Raw genomic sequence first — 21,967 nt, 5'->3', positions numbered from 1 at the left:
TTTCCTGATATTAAGTGAAAGTCATTATGCTCAAATGACAATACAACTTTTCCTATTGAAAAATAATTAGTATAACATTCTTAAATTATTTTCAAACCATCTGCCCTCAATGTTCTTGCTGTAAATGTCTCTATAAACCCTCTGACTTAGACCTTGTTACTCATCTGTCAAGCTGAGTCTGTGGTCACTGTCCCAAAGACTCTCTGTGTGACTGAGTTTCCCCCTGTTTCCCACACTCTGTCCATTCACTGCTTTCTGTGGAGGAACAAAAGAAGTGTGTCTTATCACACATAACATTAGCTATGGTGTTTGATCTCTCATGGCTGGGGAACAAGGCCTTACTGCCCAAAGGACCATCTGGACTGGGTTTGCCTAGGCGGGAAAAGGGAGGTCTTCACCTTCTCGGCATATATCTCTGGTCACTTTATTACAAACTATTTCATACATCACAAAGTATTATTCAGGTCCCCAGTAAGTCAGGTTAAATAAATTGAGAAACTTTTTCAGTGATTATAATATTGAGACACACCATGGTAACATGTTTTTGAAATGTATTATCCGTGACTGACATGTTCAAAAGTCAGCTTTGTAGGGACAGCATGTAAAAGCCTATTCATGACTGCATCTACATTTGTTGCACAGTACATACAGTTAAATCAGAAGTTGGGACCCTGTCACGGCATGGTGATCATGCACCTGTTGAATGACACACTTTGCCGTCTCCCATCATCAGCTATTCTGAGCAGAGTGGTTGTGTCACGCAGAGAAACGCACACAGATGTTCCTACCGAGAATGTCAATTAAACACTATTATCCGGCCCCTTCATTGAGGGCACACTTCCATTGTCCCTCCCCATGAGAATACAGAGCCATGAATGGGTGACTAGTGTGGGAAAGCCGGGCAGGATCCTACTCACGCGTCCCCCGGTTCATACCGCTGAATCTCCCCCCGGATCGTTTAGAAGGAAACATCAGACACCCGCTGGTTCCTTTATTGTTTCTCACTGAGTCTCTGGGGCCTTTTTACAGTAGCCGAACCTCTAAAATAATGGTCTGGAAATTGTTCGCATTAAGAGACATTGTATAATTAACTCTGCATCAGAAAACATCGCAGTATTTTTCAAGGTCACGCGTACGTTACTGTATAGAAATGGTTGAATGCCCCTTTAAATATGGTGACGAGGGATTTTTATAAAGTTACGAGTTAGATTAGCAACATATTTTCATGGCGAAATACAGGCAGGTTGGTTCTTGTGGCGAAATACGTGCTGAATGATTTAGACGCGGGTGCTGTTAAGGTACCCAAAATTCACCTGTGTGATGTTTCAATTCAGGATTCAAGTATTTTTATTTGCCACCAGCGATGTATACAGTCGGATTATAACCTGCATAGAAATGAAAGATGGTGAAGTCCGTCGTAATAAAAATAGTTATATTGACAGAAGAATAAAACGGAATATATATACGTGTGTGTGTATAGCACATATAAAGTTATACTGATAAACAAAGAAAAGGAAAACAGAAAATGACTCCTACCAAATGTTCCGCTTTCCCGTCAAAGGTGAGCAATACAGAGCAGTACTCTTACAGCACTCTAAACATCCGTTTATTGTTGGTTTAGCTTAATTTCACCATATCGCCTTATTTGTAGTTCAGGAGTGATGTCTGTCTTACTCATAGTAATTATGTGAAATACTAACGTTTTGTATTTCGTCTCAAGCACTACTGGTTTAAATGGGCTGGGACGGGTACTGGTCTCTCAGCTGCTTTCAGTCTTTCAGGCAGACATTAACAAAGTGACCGACAGCTGATCGGAATGGGAATATTAATGATGAATAGTGACTTTCCCGCGGTCATGGAGGGAGAGAAGGAGCGTGTCTACAATAAAGGTCCAGTCAATAAAATCCCGGCCGGCTGCGATCCGTCGGAGAGTAAAAAGCTTTTACAGTTTCCGATTTTCGCAGCTCTGCGATACGAGCAGCGGCGCCTTTCCAAGGCTTCCCAGGAAAATGCGACGCTGCTTTCCTTTACCACCCGCCGGGTCACACGCGCATCAGGTCACACTTCTGCTGTCAGTAAAGAAGCTTTTTCTGTTGTTTATTATAGCAACCAGCTCACTTATTGGTTCTTGGTAGTGTAAATTTTCGCGAACTTTTCCCACCAGATCTTGAAACGCTTATAAACAGCACCACCATGAAACCCGCTTTACACATCGGACTTTGACGTCGTAAGACTCTCAGACAATCAGCGCCAGCCGAAATGTCTCCGACAGCTCTTCAGAGACGCAGTACGGCATTGGATTTCTGTACACGAGAAAAGAGAAAAGTAAGAAAATACGTCTGAATATTACATTTATCTTTTGCGCAGCTGTGTTTAATTTCTAACGCTAATCTGTGTATAGGCTAATAATTCTCGTTTTTTTTTCTAGCAGCGCAAGCCAATTGTAGAGAAAATTCGCAGAGATCGTATCAATGCCAGCATCGACAAACTGAAAACATTATTATGCAAACAAATGAAAGAAAAGAAGCCCAGCTTGAAGCTGGAAAAGGCTGACATCTTGGAGGTGACCGTTCATTTCCTGAAAGAGAAAGTCAAGTGCAGCTCCAGTAGAGGCTGCAAAAAGGGCTTCAGCAATTGTCTACAGGAGACCTTCAGCTACCTGCCTCTACACATCCCTCAGCAACCATCTGAGCAAGTGGCCATTAGGAGTTTCACTACAGACCAAGGGACGACCTTCCAGAAAAGAGCAGCAACCACGATCAAATCAAGTTCTGCTGCAGGTTCATCACAGTCACTCCAGCAGTGTCAGGGATCTCTGTGGAGGCCGTGGCAGATGAATGGACAGTCTGCCATGGAAGACCTTCTCTAATCAGGGAGCTTCCTGCTTCTATAAGGACCTTTATGGTATCTTCACAAGTGAACCCAGGTTTGATTTTGACCATGTTCACCGTTCCTCAGGTCTGTAGCCTACATAACACTGCAGAGGGAAGTGTGATGCAATGTAAATGTCCTGTGCAACTTAAGCACTTACTGATCCTACAGTAGCATTGTTTTTTGTACAATATTTATATTTTAACTATACACTTTGTAAATCTTCTATTATTTTATATTACCCATTGCAGAGGTTTTTATTTTACTTATATATCTATTATTTGCATGATATATCACTTATTAAACGTTTTTAACTATTTCTACCATTTCCTTTTTGCTTGCTGTAGATATTACTGACATGCAATAAATCACCTGAATATGCCATGTAAAGCCAGATGGTAGCTAAACATTCACAGCAGTAGTAATGGCTGTTTGTCTTAGGGTGAAACTAGAACTCAAACACTGCAATCCTGATGGATGTTGAACTCCAGGTAAATGACCAAATGATTAGGTGGTGAATGCAAATGCAGTTATGATGAGGTCACTGTTTAGCTGGTCGTCCTCTCTGGTCCCTTTAGTGTCGCCTAGGATAGAGATATCACCTTGGGGTGAGACTTTTAATTCAAAGTTTGAAATGAAACAAGGTACCAAATGAGTAATGAAAATTTTCTTTTAATAAAATCAACATCAATGAAAAGTCATTCAGACATTAACATCTTTCACTGAAGGGAACTGAAATCACTTCTCACGCAGTGAGATACATATGAACAATGATAGTTTGAAAATATTCCAAAGACAGTCTTACTACTCTCACAATTGAGTAAAGGTCTTTATAAAAGACATTTTATCACATGTGGTTTACACACTACAATTTCAGTAGACACTGAGACCGTGAAAACTCCAGTGTAATATACACGTCACTCTGACTGGTCAGTATAACACAAACTATTATACAATAATCATTTTAAAAATCCCACACAAAGAATTGTGGATATACTCTTACTCATAAACATTTTCATGTGACATCACCTTACAATATGTAAGAAGTAGGCTTAAAACCAGAAGAGGCATTAACAAAGCATATTTGCTATGATTTCTTTCTTTGAAATTTTTCTTGAAATGAGAAGCAACATTAATTTGCCAATAGCTGGAATGAACTCCAAATGAGTTCATTTCAATATCAAAATATTTCATCTTAATATTTGATTCAAATATAATAGTACCAGAAATCTCCTGCATACAGAGAAAAGGAAGAAACAACTTCCTACACTTTTAGAACAACTGCTCATCATAGATCAACATGTTCAGTTCTGTTTGTCTGATCTCCTGTCTGTTGGAGTTCACCATGGTCTCCAGAGGGCGCCGTTGACTGGTGTCTTCTCTTTAATAGCTGTATGACGAGCTGGTGAACTTTGGCAAGACGAGTCACTGTCAGCCCTGCTTTTACCAGAGGAAGGCTGCATGGTTTGGAAGTGCCTCAGGAGTCTCATCTGGGACTGTGTCTTCACATCTTCCCTTGACAGGAAACCCACAATCTCTTGGACACACTTGAAGAAGCCCTCATTTTCAGCTGCTGCACAGGATGAGGTGATCACTGGCTGGTGATGGCGTTGCTGTCTCAGGAAATTAACTGTCATTTCCAGGATGTCGGCTTTCTCCAGCTTGGAGTCGGGATGCTGGCTGAGGAACTCTTGGCTCAGGAGAGACTTGAGCTGCTCGATGCTGCTGTTGATGCGATCTCTGCGCATCTTCTCCACCATCGGCTTCCTCAGCTATAAAAACATAACAGGAAAGATATTAATGATCCAGTTCTGAAATGTCAGATCAATGATGTTAAATAAGTATGCAGGGTATCTACAACAGGACTGGAATGTCAGTTTACCTTGTTGTCCAGAGTGAGGTGCTCCTGAGAATAGATCACTGCTGCCGTGACTGTCGGTGCCATGTCTGTATCTCTGAGATGGGCAGCTCTCTGTGTAGCTGAGTGTGATCAGTGCTGCTTCATGCCTCCTATTTATAGGCCCTGATCTACATATGAATGTGTGAGTTCTGGGCTTGTTGGAGTTTCTCACAGTCAGCAGCCAATGGATGAGCTGCAGGGCACAATGAGGAACGTGGAGCTGCCACATGCTCATTGAGGATCTTATTGCTGGAGGACAATGGTCACGTCTCAGGGGAACAGGTGGAGGGTGGAGGACTGAGGAGGGAGATGCACAGGCTGCAGTGTGAACCTGGGAAAGTGTTGACCCTGTAATAAGAGTTTGCTTCCTTTCATATATGGTTTAGCAGTGATAAGAATCATGAAAAACTATTTCTATCAATTTAATTATACTTAAAATTATTGCTGTGTATAGATGCATAATATTAGCTATCACATAATGACCAATGGAAAAATTAACATTATCTGCACTAAGCATATTATTTTATTTATGTAGATAATTTTGTTACATTGATTGTCTAAATTGACCCTGATGGTTTTGCATGGCATCCCAAAGTCAATTCCTTATATATTAAAGTGCTTGGCTGTAAATGAACAATTCTGTTTGTGAAGAACATAGCAGATCTAAGTGCACCATTAATTTGACATTATTAGCATTCTATACCTATATAAAGAAATAACATCGCTGAGTTACTCAGCAATTACATGTAGCACTATTCAGGGCTGCATGAACTTTAAAGGGATTTCGGTGCTGGCTGTAAAACATTGGTTAAATGTTCCGCAATATAATGTCCAAGGCAATATTTTAAAATGGCGTTTACATTATTACTATTGAAACATTTTATTTAAATACAAAACACCTGACTTGTATTTGATCCATCTGCCCTAAATGTTCTTGCTGTAAGTGTCTGTATAAACCCTCTGACTTAGACCTTGTTACTCATCTGTCAAGCTGAGTCTGTGGTCACTGTCCCAAAGACTCTCTGTGTGACTGAGTTTCCCCCTGTTTCCCACACTCTGTCCATTCACTGCTTTCTGTGGAGGAACAAAAGAAGTGTGTCTTATCACACATAACATTAGCTATGGTGTTTGATCTCTCATGGCTGGGGAACAAGGCCTTACTGCCCAAAGGACCATCTGGACTATTTGTGCAGAGAGGGTTGGTCTTATTGGGTGGAAATTTATGAAGGTAGATGCACAGGCTCTTCCGTGAACCTAGGAGAGTGTTGATTGTGTATAAAGAGCATATCTGCTGTGTGATGTTGTGATAAATGACAGCAAGAAGCACTGAAATACATGAGAATAACATATATGTGCTTAATCAGGTGAAGTGACTTTTTATTGTCATTTCAACCATATGCAGTTGGAATAGTACACAGTGAAATGAAACATTTCTTTCGGATCATGATACTACACATAACAATTGAGGACTTCAGAGCTACTCAGAATGACATAAAATGTGTGTCATGGATCAGTACTCCAGGAATGCTTCTATTCCAGTCTGAAACTCACAAGATATATCATTTCTGATGAATTACTGACATTAATGTTGTCTGTGGAAACTTTGCTGACACAAAGCTTATTCTTTCCAACTTCAATGTCTATTTGTCCATCGATTATTCGCCACACACCCGGCTCCCAGCATGCTCCATGCCCGGACCTCCATCCCTACGACCACCTTCTTCAGCTCCTCCAGAGGAACACCAAAGCATTCCCTGGCCAGCTGAGAGATATAATCTCTCCTTCGTGTCCTGGGTCTGCCCCGGGGTCTCCTCCACGTTTGGACATGCCCAAAGCAAGTCCCCAGGAAGGTGTTCAGGAATCATCCCAGTCAGGTGCTTGAGCCATCTCAGCTGGTTCCTCTCAACGCAGAAAAGCAGCGGCTCTACTCTGAGTCCCTCCCCAATGTCCGAAGCCCCTCACCCTATCTAAGGCTGAGCCCAGCCACCCTGAAGGAAGCTCATTTCAGCCACTTGTATCTGTGACCTCACTTTTCTGCTCAGACAGTTTACCTTTGAAGAAGTGACAGACTATATATTATGTGATAAGCTATATACAGATTACGGTTTCCAAAAATTTTGACATGTAAGTCATTTCTTGCAGGCAGGCTTACATACACACAAAATTATAATGGCTAATTGCAATATCCTGCTTACTCGCATAATTGTGCCCTTTGAATACAACACACCCTGATTATAGGCTATGCACATATTATAAGTAAAACCGATTATTCATTAATAATATTGATTCAGTTCTTAATTATCAAGAGTATACTAAGTTCTTCATTTTTACTGATCAATTTAAAAAATTGCTTCCACATGATGTACAATATCAATTATTTTGTTATAACTATATATTTTTTTAATAGCAAGTCGTTAAGCTGAACAAATCCTTATTATGACAAAATTCTGTTTTCAGAATGTTTAAGTGCTGCAGGAATCCCAGAAATATCGCCTTGTGCATCCAGGTGAAAATGAAGGTTATGAACACTTTGATGTAAAACTTTTCCTTCCAATTCACAGAATTCTCGGTCAACAACAGGGCTATAATTAAATACTAACTCATGTCCATAAGATGAAAAGCAGAAACAGAAGATCATCTTAGAGAAATAAAGATAAAGAATGTTTTTTGGATAAAATTTACAATAAAATACGTCAGTAGAACAAAACTTTTATTTTAAAAATATAATTAATTGGTAATAATAGTAAAACAATTAAAAAAAAAATTGGTAACATCACATGTAACACTTTATGTGAGGGGGCACAAATAATATAATTTTATGCTCTTATTTTTGTATTAATTAACCAGGAACTAAGTCTTACTTACATTCTGATCATTAATGAATCATATCGAATGTTTTACGTGAAGCTATTGCTATATTTGCAACTATATCTAATTCTGTAAACCTTTGTGAACTGCTCAAGGAACTGCTCAAGGAACTGCTCAAGGAACAAGCAATGAATAACACATGTGAAATACTGATCTCATGTTTCTTCATTAATGAATCGTGATGCATCTTTTATCTCAAGTAGTGACCATATCTGTGCATGATTTGTACTTCAGTAGCAACTGAGTTACTTCTAAGTATTTATGCCCCCCACATGTCAAAGTGTAACCACATGGATCTTAATTTCTGGATTTCAGCAGGACATTCTGAGTTATCGTTTCATTACTAACCACATAAACAAATATTTTTGATTAACTTCGCCAGCTACAGTAAACAATAAAATAAACTGAAATCCAGCCAATTAAACTGCTCAGTTTTAATCATTAAGTTGCATTACTGACATTTTTGCACTCTTAAACAATGCACACTTGAACTGCTGTGATGAACAAGCACAAGCCTTTAAGGTTATCAATTACATATGCAATGGCATATACAACATAGCATCATTCCTCTTCTCAAAGGAACGGACAGTGGGGCATACTGTTGCAGTGCAATGTGCTTCGTACAATAACACACATGCTAATATTTCAGTCTTGCTCTATAGTCAGTTTGCTAAGTGCACTTGGAGTTCTGATATCAATTGCATACACAATGCTTCTTCTATGTTGAGGGTCCTGGGTATACAGTACAGACCGCAGTCTCTCCTGGTCTTTTGGACCTTTGGACTCTGACCCTTGACTTGCTTTCCGTGAACTTATCGGTTACTGCTGGTAGAACAGTGGAGTTACATCCTCGGCAGGGTTAGGAGAGAGACGCAGAACATTCCGGGAACACCTGGAATATCCGCTGTGAAGCAGCAAGGTCCTTCTCAACGTGAAAAAAGACAAGGTCTTCTCCCGAATGTCCAGGCTGGAGACCCCATGATGAAGGTGCTCCCCAATTACATCCTTCAGTCTTCCAACACCAACACTGCACCTTCTCTGTAAGCTCCGGATTTTGTACCTGCAGGGCAAATACTAAGGCTGTAGATCATGCACAAAAGCACTTGGAATTGGTAACATCATATACGTTGCATAACTTTTCTTGAACTGTTTTAGTTCTGGCCTTACCTTGTGCTCTGTTCCTCCATAGTCTCCTGAAGACCGATATACATGTAGGCTGCCAGTTTGGAAGCAAGCGCAGTGTCTCCAGTGAGCAAGGGCACTGAGTTTCCTCAGAATGAGCCTATGCCTTCATTTTGCTATTTATACAGAATTTTGGAACACTTTCTTTGATACAGCTTACGGACCAATCACATGTAATTTAGCACAGGACAATAGGCCAGTCGAAGCTTGCCCATGTAGAGAAAGGAACAATAAAGGAAAGCTCCAGTGGACGAGTGAAAGGGGGCGTTACCCTAGAGCCTGCCTCCAATCAGCTGGTCTGTGGAAGTGCCTGAGAAAGTATCAGACAAACCACACACTCTCAGACAATCAGACAAACCACACACTCTTATCACAAGATACCATCAGTGTGTGGAATATATAGACGAAGACAAAAGTTCATTAAAAAAGTAATATCTAACCATGCATTAGGTCAAATTCAGATCCATCGATTGCCAATGAAAACTATAATGAACACAGTTTCAGTATGAGTAGTTAATTTATAAATTTATAATTTACATGAAATGTATAAGCCTTTGTGGAAAACTATAACTAAACAGCAACAAAGGTATTACAAACTTTTTGCAATATTAACATCCAAGCAGTTTAATAGAGAGTGGTACTTTTGAATATAACAACATTGCTGTGTAATATTTCAGAGTACAGTTTTTCTGTAACCTTGTAGGTAAATGTATAGAAATAAATCATGGGAAATAGCCATTTACTAAACATTTTTACAGTTGTCAGTTTTACAAATGACAGTTGCCAGTACGACACACTTTCTCTTTTCTGGCAAAAGGGATTTTTATTACTAATACAAGGCAGCTCAGAAGAGCACGCAATAATACATCATATTACCCATATTTATATAAACATACATTTAAATAGGGCTTTTTCAAGTGCTATAAAACATTTACATGAAATTAATAATAATCTAAATCCATACGATGCAGACACGTGAATGAAGAATGAGCCACCACCTGCCTTCCGAAAAGCGCCATTGTTCTGCTTTCGACAAAAGCCTGTACTGTATATCACAAGATCTCCATCACTGTCTTTAGATGGGTGAATTTGATATAAGCAATAATTAATAAATCAGAAATGATTAAAAGGATAATGCTTCAGTTGTTTGGGGCCTATGTGTGTATGCGAGCCCCCCCCCCCCCCCCATGCTGCATGATGAGCTGCAGTCATCTGAATGCAGACAGTCAGGCACCTGAGTAACCGATGGCGGCCCCAACAACACATTTAAGGGGATGAATTTGTGGAGTGTGGGAAGGTATCTGTGTAAGCGGTTCCCACGTCCCAGGGATAAAGAGGAGCCACTGAACATGTGTTGCTGGAACAAAGCCAATCACCCTCCCTGCCCCCCCCCCCCCGCCCCGCCTATCCTCATGTATAAGTAGAGGGAGGTGGAGTTTAGGTTGCAGTGTTATCCTATTAGCCATCCATTTATGACTTTGACTGATCCCAGGCGCCACAGGGGTGGAACGCCAGTCCATCACACATCACATGTTTTTCTGGAGGTGTGAGCTCAACTCATCTCATGCAGAAGCTTCAGCCAGAAGAGCCAACAATCCCCGACTGCTCATTTGGGTCAGCATGCTCCATCTTACCTCCACCATTAAACGGCGATTTGCACGTCACACTCAACGGTGATTGAGTGTCCAAGAAATCTCAAAACCTCATGTCAGATGACACTACAAATGGTATCGTTGTCTTTTGCCCTAGAGTGCCCCGGTACCAGGTACACTAATGTAAATCTTTGGGGTCAAACATGACATTTGTTACTTACAATCCATCTCTAATGTCATTAAAGTCCAATAACAAATTCACAAAATCCAGGAGGCCAGTCTTTCTAATTATACCTCTCCAGTTCTCTCCATTCTTCATGTCTACTAGTTGGCCCACAGAGTATGTATGGGGTAGCCATTCAAGCACCTCCTCCATTATCTCGAAGAGCTTTGGGTCCCTCCAAATTTCTGCTTGGTACATACTCACAAACAACAGCCAGCATTTTCCCGCATTCCAGCATTCAAAGCCACATAGAGGCAGCCCTCTTGTCTACCAAGAAAATCTCCAAATGCACAACCCTCAGTTTGGGACTTGTGACTTGTGAAGTCATTCACCATGGAGAACTGCAGAATACAAGACTTCACCCCCAATTGAGCGCTCTTGTTCTAAAGCCCACACTTCCTGGGAGTAAGACTGACTATATCAAAATGATGCTGTACTCTTGTGCCTGCTGAAGATTCTTCCCCACCACAGTGGTAACATTCCATGTGCCTGGTACATTGCAAATGTGTATTCTGTCTCCCAGAGTGTGGTAAATACTGATAGTAAATCGGCTCAGTTATGATTTCATCAACCTTCTCAGTCCAAGAAGTCATAAGTACTTTCAATATCAACATTAAACTTTCAGTATCAATATTAACGATTCCCAAAAAATAATTGTGTCACACACATACATTCTTTTAAAGATGTTGTATTTCTCAATGACTTTAGTCAGAGCATTCTACAGGAGACCTGCTGTTCAATTCACACTGCAGCCTGTGCATCTCCCTCCTCAGTCCTCCACCCTCCACCTGTTCCCCTGAGACGTGACCATTGTCCTCCAGCAATAAGATCCTCAATGAGCATGTGGCAGCTCCACGTTCCTCATTGTGCCCTGCAGCTCATCCATTGGCTGCTGACTGTGAGAAACTCCAACAAGCTCAGAACTCACACATTCATATGTAGATCAGGGCCTATAAATAGGAGGCATGAAGCAGCACTGATCACACTCAGCTACATAGAGAGCTGCCCATCTCAGAGATACAGACATGGCACCGACAGTCACGGCAGCAGTGATCTATTCTCAGGAGCACCTCACTCTGGACAACAAGGTAAACTGACATTCCAGTCCTGTTGTAGATACCCTGCATACTTATTTAACATCATTGATCTGACATTTCAGAACTGGATCATTAATATCTTTCCTGTTATGTTTTTATAGCTGAGGAAGCCGATGGTGGAGAAGATGCGCAGAGATCGCATCAACAGCAGCATCGAGCAGCTCAAGTCCCTCCTGAGCCAAGAGTTCCTCAGCCAACATCCCGACTCCAAGCTGGAGAAAGCCGACATCCTGGAAATGACAGTTAATTTCCTGAGACAGCAACGCCATCACCAGCCAGTGATCACCTCTTCCGGTGCAGCAGCTGAAAATGAGGGCTTCTTCAAGTGTGTCCAAGAGATTGTGGGTTTCCTGTCAAGGGAAGATGTGAAGACACAGTCCCAGATGAGACTCCTGAGGCACTTCCAAACCATGCAGCCTTCCTCTGGTAAAAGCAGGGCTGACAGTGACTCGTCTTGCCAAAGTTCACCAGCTCGTCATACAGCTATTAAAGAGAAGACACCAGTCAACAGCGCCCTCTGGAGACCATGGTGAACTCCAACAGACAGGAGCTCAGACAAACAGAACTGAACATGTTGATCTATGATGAACAGTTGTTCTAAAAGTGTAGGAAGTTGTTTCTTCCTTTTCTCTGTATGCAGGAGATCTCTGGTACTATTTTATTTGAATCAAATATTAAGATGAAATATTTTGCTATTGAAATGAACTCATTTGGAGTTCATTCCAGCTATTGGCAAATTAATGTTGCTTCTCATTTCATGAAAAATTTCAATGAAGAAATCATAGCAAATATGCTTTGTTAATGCCTCTTATGGTTTTAAGCCTACTTCTTACATATTGTAAGGTGATGTCACATGAAAATGTTTATGAGTAAGAGTATATCCACAATTCTTTGTGTTGGATTTTTAAAATTATTATTGTATAATAGTTTGTGTTATACTGACCAGTTTGCACGGTGTCAGTATCTACTGAAATTGTAGTGTGTAAACCACATGTGATAAAATGTCTTTTATAAAGACCTTTACTCAATTGTGAGAGTAGTAAGACTGTCTTTGGAATATTTTCAAACTATCATTGTTTATATGTATCTCACTGCGTGAGAAGTGATTTCAGTTCCCTTCAGTGAAAGATGTTAATGTCTGAATGACATTTCATTGAAGTTGATTTTATTAAAAGAAAATTTTCATTACTCATTTGGTACCTTGTTTCATTTCAAACTTTGAATTAAAAGTTTCACCCCAAGGTGATATCTCTATCCTAGGCGACACTAAAGGGACCAGAGAGGACGACCAGCTAAACAGTGACCTCATCATAACTGCATTTGCATTCACCACCTAATCGTTTGGTCATTTACCTGGAGTTCAACATCCATCAGGATTGCAGTGTTTGAGTTCTCGTTTCACCCTGAGACAAACAGCCATTACTACTGCTGTGAATGTTTAGCTACCATCTGGCTTTACATGGCATATTCAGGTGATTTATTGCATGTCAGTGATATCTACAGCAGGCAAAAAGGAAATGGTAGAAATAGTTAAAAACGTTTAATAAGTGATATATCATGCAAATAATAGATATATAAGTAAAATAAAAACCTCTGCAATGGGTAATATAAAATAATAGAAGATTTACAAAGTGTATAGTTAAAATATAAATATTGTACAAAAAACAATGCTACTGTAGGATCAGTAAGTGCTTAAGTTGCACATGACATTTACACTGCATCACACTTCCCTCTGCAGTGTTATGTAGGCTACAGACCTGAGGAACGGTGAACATGGTCAAAATCAAACCTGGGTTCACTTGTGAAGATACCATAAAGGTCCTTATAGAAGCAGGAAGCTCCCTGATTAGAGAAGGTCTTCCATGGCAGACTGTCCATTCATCTGCCACGGCCTCCACAGAGATCCCTGACACTGCTGGTGTGACAGTGATGAACCTGCAGCAGAACTTGATTTGATTGTGGTTGCTGCTCTTTTCTGGAAGGTCGTCCCTTGGTCTGTAGTGAAACTCCTAATGGCCACTTGCTCAGATGGTTGCTGAGGGACGTGTAGAGGCAGGTAGCTGAAGGTCTCCTGTAGACAATTGCTGAAGCCCTTCTTGCAGCCTGGACTGGAGCTGCACTTGACTTTCTCTTTCAGGAAATGAACGGTCACCTCCAAGATGTCAGCCTTTTCCAGCTTCAAGCTGGGCTTCTTTTCTTTCATTTGTTTGCATAATAATGTTTTCAGTTTGTCGATGCTGGCATTGATACGATCTCTGCGAATTTTCTCTACAATTGGCTTGCGCTGCTAGAAAAAAAAACGAGAATTATTAGCCTATACACAGATTAGCGTTAGAAATTAAACACAGCTGCGCAAAAGATAAATGTAATATTCAGACGTATTTTCTTACTTTTCTCTTTTCTCGTGTACAGAAATCCAATGCCGTACTGCGTCTCTGAAGAGCTGTCGGAGACATTTCGGCTGGCGCTGATTGTCTGAGAGTCTTACGACGTCAAAGTCCGATGTGTAAAGCGGGTTTCATGGTGGTGCTGTTTATAAGCGTTTCAAGATCTGGTGGGAAAAGTTCGCGAAAATTTACACTACCAAGAACCAATAAGTGAGCTGGTTGCTATAATAAACAACAGAAAAAGCTTCTTTACTGACAGCAGAAGTGTGACCTGATGCGCGTGTGACCCGGCGGGTGGTAAAGGAAAGCAGCGTCGCATTTTCCTGGGAAGCCTTGGAAAGGCGCCGCTGCTCGTATCGCAGAGCTGCGAAAATCGGAAACTGTAAAAGCTTTTTACTCTCCGACGGATCGCAGCCGGCCGGGATTTTATTGACTGGACCTTTATTGCAGACACGCTCCTTCTCTCCCTCCACGACCGCGGGAAAGTCACTATTCATCATTGATATTCCCATTCCGATCAGCTGTCGGTCACTTTGTTAATGTCTGCCTGAAAGACTGAAAGCAGCTGAGAGACCAGTACCCGTCCCAGCCCATTTAAACCAGTAGTGCTTGAGACGAAATACAAAACGTTAGTATTTCACATAATTACTATGAGTAAGACAGACATCACTCCTGAACTACAAATAAGGCGATATGGTGAAATTAAGCTAAACCAACAATAAACGGATGTTTAGAGTGCTGTAAGAGTACTGCTCTGTATTGCTCACCTTTGACGGGAAAGCGGAACATTTGGTAGGAGTCATTTTCTGTTTTCCTTTTCTTTGTTAATCAGTATAACTTTATATGTGTTATACACACACACGTATATATATTCCGTTTTTTTCTTCTGTCAATATGACTATTTTTATTACGACGAACTTCACCATCTTTCATTTCTCTGCAGGTTATAATCCGACTGTATACATCGCTGATGGCAAATAAAAATACTTGAATCCTGAATGGAAACATCACACAGGTGAAATTTGGGTACCTTAACAGCACCCGCGTCTAAATCATTCAGCACGTATTTCGCCACAAGAACCAACCTGCCTGTATTTCGCCATGAAAATATGTTGCTAATCTAACTCGTAACTTTATAAAAATCCCTCGTCACCATATTTAAAGGGGCATTCAATCATTTCTATATAGTAACGTACGCGTGACCTTGAAAAATACTGCGATGTTTTCTGATGCAGAGTTAATTATACAATGTCTCTTAATGCGAACAATTTCCAGACCATTATTTTAGAGGTTCGGCTACTGTAAAAAGGCCCCAGAGACTCAGTGAGAAACAATAAAGGAACCAGCGGGTGTCTGATGTTTCCTTCTAAACGATCCGGGGGGAGATTCAGCGGTATGAACCGGGGGACGCGTGAGTAGGATCCTGCCCGGCTTTCCCACACTAGTCACCCATTCATGGCTCTGTATTCTCATGGGGAGGGACAATGGAAGTGTGCCCTCAATGAAGGGGCCGGATAATAGTGTTTAATTGACATTCTCGGTAAGAACATCTGTGTGCGTTTCTCTGCGTGACACAACCACTCTGCTCAGAATAGCTGATGATGGGAGACGGCAAAGTGTGTCATTCAACAGGTGCATGATCACCATGCCGTGACAGGGTCCCAACTTCTGATTTAACTGTATGTACTGTGCAACAAATGTAGATGCAGTCATGAATAGGCTTTTACATGCTGTCCCTACAAAGCTGACTTTTGAACATGTCAGTCACGGATAATACATTTCAAAAACATGTTACCATGGTGTGTCTCAACATTATAATCACTGAAAACGTTTCTCAATTTATTTAACCTGACTTACTGGGGACCTGAATAATACATTGTGATGTATGAAATAGTTTGTAATAATGCGACCAGAGATATATGCCGAGAAAGTGAAGACCTCCCTTTTCCCTCCTCGGCAAACCCAGTCCAGATGGTCCTTTGGGCAGTAAGGCCTTGTTCCCCAGCCATGAGAGATCAAACACCATAGCTAATGTTATGTGTGATAAGACACACTTCTTTTGTTCCTCCACAGAAAGCAGTGAATGGACAGAGTGTGGGAAACAGGGGGAAACTCAGTCACACAGAGAGTCTTTGGGACAGTGACCACAGACTCAGCTTGACAGATGAGTAACAAGGTCTAAGTCAGAGGGTTTATAGAGACATTTACAGCAAGAACATTGAGGGCAGATGGTTTGAAAATAATTTAAGAATTTTATACTAATTATTTTTCAATAAGAAAAGTTGTATTGTCATTTGAGCATAATGACTTTGACATATCAGGAAAAAATATTTTTACCTGGTTAGCCATAATGAAATTAACTAATGTTTTTGCCATCAATGAAATGGAATTAAAGTTCACATATTGTAGCACTGAATAATGCCCACAGAATTCTAGATACTCTAACAATTCAGTGATCTATGTAAGGTAATAATTTTAACTATAAATACAAAAAAACAAATAATCAAACAAACAAAGAAATTGAAAAAATTTCTCATGTTTCTTATCACTGCTAAACCATATATGAAAGGAAGCAAACTCTTATTACAGGGTCAACACTTTCCCAGGTTCACACTGCAGCCTGTGCATCTCCCTCCTCAGTCCTCCACCCTCCACCTGTTCCCCTGAGACGTGACCATTGTCCTCCAGCAATAAGATCCTCAATGAGCATGTGGCAGCTCCACGTTCCTCATTGTCTCCTGCAGCTCATCCATTGGCTGCTGACTGTGAGAAACTCCAACAAGCCCAGGACTCACACATTCATATGTAGATCAGGGCCTATAAATAGGAGGCATGAAGCAGCACTGATCACACTCAGCTACACAGAGAGCTGCCCATCTCAGAGATACAGACATGGCACCGACAGTCACGGCAGCAGTGATCTATTCTCAGGAGCACCTCACTCTGGACAACAAGGTAAACTGACATTCCAGTCCTGTTGTAGATACCCTGCATACTTATTTAACATCATTGATCTGACATTTCAGAACTGGAACATTAATATCTTTCCTGTTATGTTTTTATAGCTGAGGAAGCCGATGGTGGAGAAGATGCGCAGAGATCGCATCAACAGCAGCATCGAGCAGCTCAAGTCTCTTCTGAGCTAAGAGTTCCTCAGCCAGCATCCCGACTCCAAGCTGGAGAAAGCCGACATCCTGGAAATGACAGTTAATTTCCTGAGACAGCAACGCCATCACCAGCCAGTGATCACCTCGTCCTGTGCAGCAACTGAAAATGAGGGCTTCTTCAAGTGTGTCCAAGAGATTGTGGGTTTCCTGTCAAGGGAAGATGTGAAGACACAGAACCAGATGAGACTCCTGAGGCACGTCCAAACCATGCAGCCTTCCTCTGGTAAAAGCAGGGCTGACAGTGAGTCGTCTTGCCAAAGTTCACCAGCTCGTCATACAGCTATTAAAGAGAAGACACCAGTCAACAGCGCCCTCTGGAGACCATGGTGAACCCCAACAGACAGGAGCTCAGACAAACAGAACTGAACATGTTGATCTATGATGAACAGTTGTTCTAAAAGTGTAGGAAGTTGTTTCTTCCCTTTCTCTGTATGAAGGAGATCTCTGGTACTATTTTATTAAGATGTTGTATTTTACTACTATTGCAAAAGAGGGGTTAAATATTTTAATTTCCCTGTGACATTTAGGGCATAGATGAATGAATGGACATATTTTGATATTGAAGAGTTTTCATTTGAATGGAGTTCATTCCTGATACTGGCAAATTAATTTTGCTTCTCATTTCATGAAAAAACTTTCATGAAGAAATCAGTATTATGTGCATTGTTAATGATTTTAAGCCTACTTCTTACATATTGTAAGGTGATGTCACATGAAAATGTTTATGAGTAAGAGTATATCCACAATTCTTTGTGTGGGATTTTTAAAATGATTATTGTATAATAGTTTGTGTTATACTGACCAGTCAGAGTGACGTGTATATTACACTGGAGTTTTCACGGTCTCAGTATCTACTGAAATTGTAGTGTGTAACCCACATGTGATAAAATGTCTTTTATAAAGACATTTACTCAATTGTGAGAGTAGTAAGACTGTCTTTGGAATATTTTCAAACTATCATTTTTCATATGTATCTCACTGTGTGAGAAGTGATTTCAGTTCCCTTCAGTGAAGGAGATGTTAATGTTTATTTTTCATTTCTCAGAAGATGATTTTATTAAAAGAAATAGTCCATGTTATTCAATTGGTTCTTTTGCTCATTTCTAAATCACAGGTTACACAACAGACACACAGTATATTCAAACTAAAAAACAATCTACTGAAAATTACATGCTAATTAAAAGCCAGTAGGCTTCCGTATGGATTATTTCCATGTGGTCGTGGTTTCTCTAATGAGATCTGACACACCTGATCTAACTTATGGAGAACCTGCCCATGGCGTCAATTTCTGAGTACTTTAAGAATCTCATGTGTGGTTATAAATAATTTCTTTCCCTCCTTGTTAGTTTAACACTCAGCTGTGTAAGGAAGTGTCACTTTCTCTAAGGTGATTTCTATCCAACACCACGGAGTCTGGACTGGACTAAAGGGACACCCAACTAGACGAGGAACACATGATGTCTTTGTGTGCGACAGAAAACCTGATGTTCACTGTATAATGAACTTGAACAATGTCTGGCTCAGCAGACTATCCCTCTGTGCCTGTGACCAGAAGGTTGCTGGTTTGAGCCCCCGCCTCAGCAAAATAATCTCAAATGTCTTTGGGTCCTGGAGCATGGCCATTAATTCCCAGTTCTAGAGGCACTGCATGCTAGCTGAGCATGCACTGTGACATAAAATGACACTGCTTTGTAAATGCAGATTTTGCAAGTTGAGTAAGTACGGAAACTGTGCTGCATTCCATGTGCCTCAGAAGGCAGTGCCGAGAATGATGTCACCGCTGACTTAACCATGGTCTAGTACAAGAAGTTAAAAGTCATTTAGTGAAACCATGGACCTGTTTCAAAACAAGTTATCCAACAAGTTATCTGGCTAAGCTAGAAATCCTGCTTTCTGAAACAGGTCCCACTTCTAGCCAGGTTCATTGTTAGCCGTTGCTAGCAATATCAGTTGTTAATAATGCATTATATATATATATATATATATATATATATATATATATATATATATATATTTTTTTTTTTTTGTAAATACAAACATACCCACAGATACTGTTTGAATGACCAATTTAATGAAACACAAACAAACACAAGTGCTAATAAACATATCATTACTGCAGCTTTCATTTCCAGCTATGGTGAGCATGAAACATAGCCTGGGATATGTTTCCCAAAAGTATAGTTGCTAACAAAGCATGGTGCATGCATCAGCTGTTGGGAAACATACCGCTGCTACGGAGCAATGCTTGTGCTGTAGCCTGAGTTATCATGGTGATATTTTCCGCTAATAAGAGAATGTGCATCATTACATTGAGAGACCAGAGTTGCCCCTATTTATCCTCAAAGATATCCAGCTAAGCCTGACATCTGTCTTTAGGATACAGGGCCCAGAAATGTGACCTAATGTGACACATGAGGTGGTAAAGAAACACGTGAAAACCAACATGATTTGGGAAGTTAATAAATATACAACATCTCTTTCTGTGAACAATTTCCGAAACATTATTATATATGATACTCTAAACATGTTTCCGAAAACCACCTGATACTTAGCAAGAAACAATAAAGGAACCAGCGGGTGTCTGATGTTTCTTTTTAAACGGTCCGGGGGGAGATTCGGCGGTATGAACCGGGGGACGCGTGAGTAGGATCCTGCCCGGCTTTCCCACACTAGTCACCCATTCATGGCTCTGTATTCTCATGGGGAGGGACAATGGAAGTGTGCCCTCAATGAAGGGGCCGGATAATAGTGTTTAATTGACATTCTCGGTAAGAACATCTGTGTGCGTTTCTCTGCGTGACACAACCACTCTGCTCAGAATAGCTGATGATGGGAGACGGCAAAGTGTGTCATTCAACAGGTGCATGATCACCATGCAGTGACAGGGTCCCAACTTCTGATTTAACTGTATGTACTGTGCAACAAATGTAGAAGCAGTCATGAATAGGCTTTTACATGCTGTCCCTACAAAGCTGACTTTTGAACATGTCAGTCACGGATAATACATTTCAAAAACATGTTACCATGGTGTGTCTCAATATTATAATCACTGAAAACGTTTCTCAATTTATTTAACCTGACTTACTGGGGACCTGAATAATACTTTGTGATGGTTGAAATTGTTTGTAATAAAGTGACCAGAGATATATGCCGAGAAGGTGAAGACCTCCCTTTTCCCGCCTCGGCAAACCCAGCCCAGATGGTCCTTTGGGCAGTAAGTCCTTCTTCCCCAGCCATGAGAGATCAAACACCATAGCTAATGTTATGTGTGATAAGACACACTTCTTTTGTTCCTCCACAGAAAACAGTGAATGGACAGAGTGTGGGAAACAGGGGGAAACTCAGTCACACAGAGAGTCTTTGGGACAGTGACCACAGACTCAGCTTGACAGATGAGTAACAAGGTCTAAGTCAGAGGGTTTATACAGACACTTACAGCAAGAACATTTAAGGCAGATGGATCAAATACAAGTCAGGTGTTTTGTATTTAAATAAAATGTTTCAATAGTAATAATGTAAACGCCATTTTAAAATATTGCCTTGGACATTATATTGCGGAACATTTAACCAATGTTTTACAGCCAGCACCGAAATCCCTTTAAAGTTCATGCAGCCCTGAATAGTGCTACATGTAATTGCTGAGTAACTCAGCGATGTTATTTCTTTATATAGGTATAGAATGCTAATAATGTCAAATTAATGGTGCACTTAGATCTGCTCTGTTCTTCACAAACAGAATTGTTCATTTACAGCCAAGCACTTTAATATATAAGGAATTGACTTTGGGATGCCATGCAAAACCATCAGGGTCAATTTAGACAATCAATGTAACAAAATTATCTACATAAATAAAAGAATATGTTTAGTGCAGATAATGTTAATTTTTCCATTGGTCATTATGTGATAGCTAATATTATGCATCTATACACAGCAATAATTTTAAGTATAATTAAATTGATAGAAATAGTTTCTCATGTTTCTTATCACTGCTAAACTATATATGAAAGGAAGCAAACTCTTATTACAGGGTCAACACTTTCCCAGGTTCACACAGCAGCCTGTGCATCTCCCTCCTCAGTCCTCCACCCTCCACCTGTTCCCCTGAGACGTGACCATTGTCCTCCAGCAATAAGATCCTCAATGAGCATGTGGCAGCTCCACGTTCCTCATTGTCTCCTGCAGCTCATCCATTGGCTGCTGACTGTGAGAAACTCCAACAAGCCCAGGACTCACACATTCATATGTAGATCAGGGCCTATAAATAGGAGGCATGAAGCAGCACTGATCACACTCAGCTACACAGAGAGCTGCCCATCTCAGAGATACAGACATGGCACCGACAGTCACGGCAGCAGTGATCTATTCTCAGGAGCACCTCACTCTGGACAACAAGGTAAACTGACATTCCAGTCCTGTTGTAGATACCCTGCATACTTATTTAACATCATTGATCTGACATTTCAGAACTGGATCATTAATGTTCTTCCTGTTATGTTTCTATAGCTGAGGAAGCCGATGGTGGAGAAGATGCGCAGAGATCGCATCAACAGCAGCATCGAGCAGCTCAAGTCTCTCCTGAGCCAAGAGTTCCTCAGTCAGCATCCCGACTCCAAGCTGGAGAAAGCCGACATCCTGGAAATGACAGTTAATTTCCTGAGACAGCAACGCCATCACCAGCCA

At 40.7% G+C, this 21,967-nt stretch overlaps 4 protein-coding genes and 1 pseudogene across 4 annotated transcripts in view; 3 read left to right on the top strand and 2 right to left on the bottom strand.

Annotated features, from left to right (window-relative positions):
• Positions 1–3,582: 3,582 nt before the first annotated feature.
• LOC125748112 (transcription factor HES-5-like) lies at positions 3,583–4,853 on the bottom strand. Its single transcript, XM_049023949.1, has 2 exons — positions 4,754–4,853; positions 3,583–4,643 (listed from the first exon to the last, which is right to left on the bottom strand). The coding sequence occupies exons 1-2, from the start codon at positions 4,814–4,816 to the stop codon at positions 4,212–4,214; spliced, it is 495 nt and encodes a 164-aa protein (XP_048879906.1). The 5' UTR covers positions 4,817–4,853; the 3' UTR covers positions 3,583–4,211.
• Positions 4,854–11,623: 6,770 nt separating this feature from the next.
• On the top strand, positions 11,624–12,871 carry LOC125747544 (transcription factor HES-5-like). The gene is made up of 2 exons (XM_049022890.1): positions 11,624–11,724; positions 11,835–12,871. Exons 1-2 carry the CDS (start codon positions 11,662–11,664, stop codon positions 12,264–12,266), a joined length of 495 nt encoding a protein of 164 aa, XP_048878847.1. The 5' UTR covers positions 11,624–11,661; the 3' UTR covers positions 12,267–12,871.
• A 458-nt stretch (positions 12,872–13,329) lies between these two features.
• Positions 13,330–14,318, bottom strand: LOC125747542 (transcription factor HES-5-like). Its single transcript, XM_049022887.1, has 2 exons — positions 14,124–14,318; positions 13,330–14,020 (listed from the first exon to the last, which is right to left on the bottom strand). Exons 1-2 carry the CDS (start codon positions 14,187–14,189, stop codon positions 13,580–13,582), a joined length of 507 nt encoding a protein of 168 aa, XP_048878844.1. The 5' UTR covers positions 14,190–14,318; the 3' UTR covers positions 13,330–13,579.
• A 2,694-nt stretch (positions 14,319–17,012) lies between these two features.
• LOC125747545 (transcription factor HES-5-like) lies at positions 17,013–18,329 on the top strand (annotated as a pseudogene).
• Positions 18,330–21,579: 3,250 nt separating this feature from the next.
• The window catches only part of LOC125747543 (transcription factor HES-5-like), a 1,340-nt gene continuing 952 nt past the window's right edge, over positions 21,580–21,967 (top strand). Inside the window, exons 1-2 of the mRNA XM_049022889.1 lie at positions 21,580–21,680; positions 21,791–21,967. The exon at positions 21,791–21,967 is cut by the window's right edge and continues 952 nt beyond it. Coding sequence (XP_048878846.1) covers positions 21,618–21,680; positions 21,791–21,967 — 240 coding nt within the window. The 5' untranslated portion in view covers positions 21,580–21,617. The remainder of the gene's footprint in view (positions 21,681–21,790) is intronic.

Source organism: Brienomyrus brachyistius, chromosome 8 (genome assembly GCF_023856365.1).
Source record: "Brienomyrus brachyistius isolate T26 chromosome 8, BBRACH_0.4, whole genome shotgun sequence".
Taxonomy (NCBI): domain Eukaryota; kingdom Metazoa; phylum Chordata; class Actinopteri; order Osteoglossiformes; family Mormyridae; genus Brienomyrus; species Brienomyrus brachyistius.
This window is presented reverse-complemented; position numbering and strand designations above follow the sequence as displayed.

Excerpts from the sequence above, each read along its gene's own strand:
- LOC125747544 (XM_049022890.1), top strand. The coding sequence starts at position 11,662 with ATGGCACCGACAGTCACGGCAGCAGTGATCTATTCTCAGGAGCACCTC. Across the intron at positions 11,725-11,834 it reads ACCTCACTCTGGACAACAAG|CTGAGGAAGCCGATGGTGGA; the intron begins GTAAACTGACAT and ends ATGTTTTTATAG.
- LOC125747542 (XM_049022887.1), bottom strand. The coding sequence starts at position 14,189 with ATGTCTCCGACAGCTCTTCAGAGACGCAGTACGGCATTGGATTTCTGT. Across the intron at positions 14,021-14,123 it reads GTACACGAGAAAAGAGAAAA|CAGCGCAAGCCAATTGTAGA; the intron begins GTAAGAAAATAC and ends TTTTTTTTCTAG.
- LOC125748112 (XM_049023949.1), bottom strand. The coding sequence starts at position 4,816 with ATGGCACCGACAGTCACGGCAGCAGTGATCTATTCTCAGGAGCACCTC. Across the intron at positions 4,644-4,753 it reads ACCTCACTCTGGACAACAAG|CTGAGGAAGCCGATGGTGGA; the intron begins GTAAACTGACAT and ends ATGTTTTTATAG.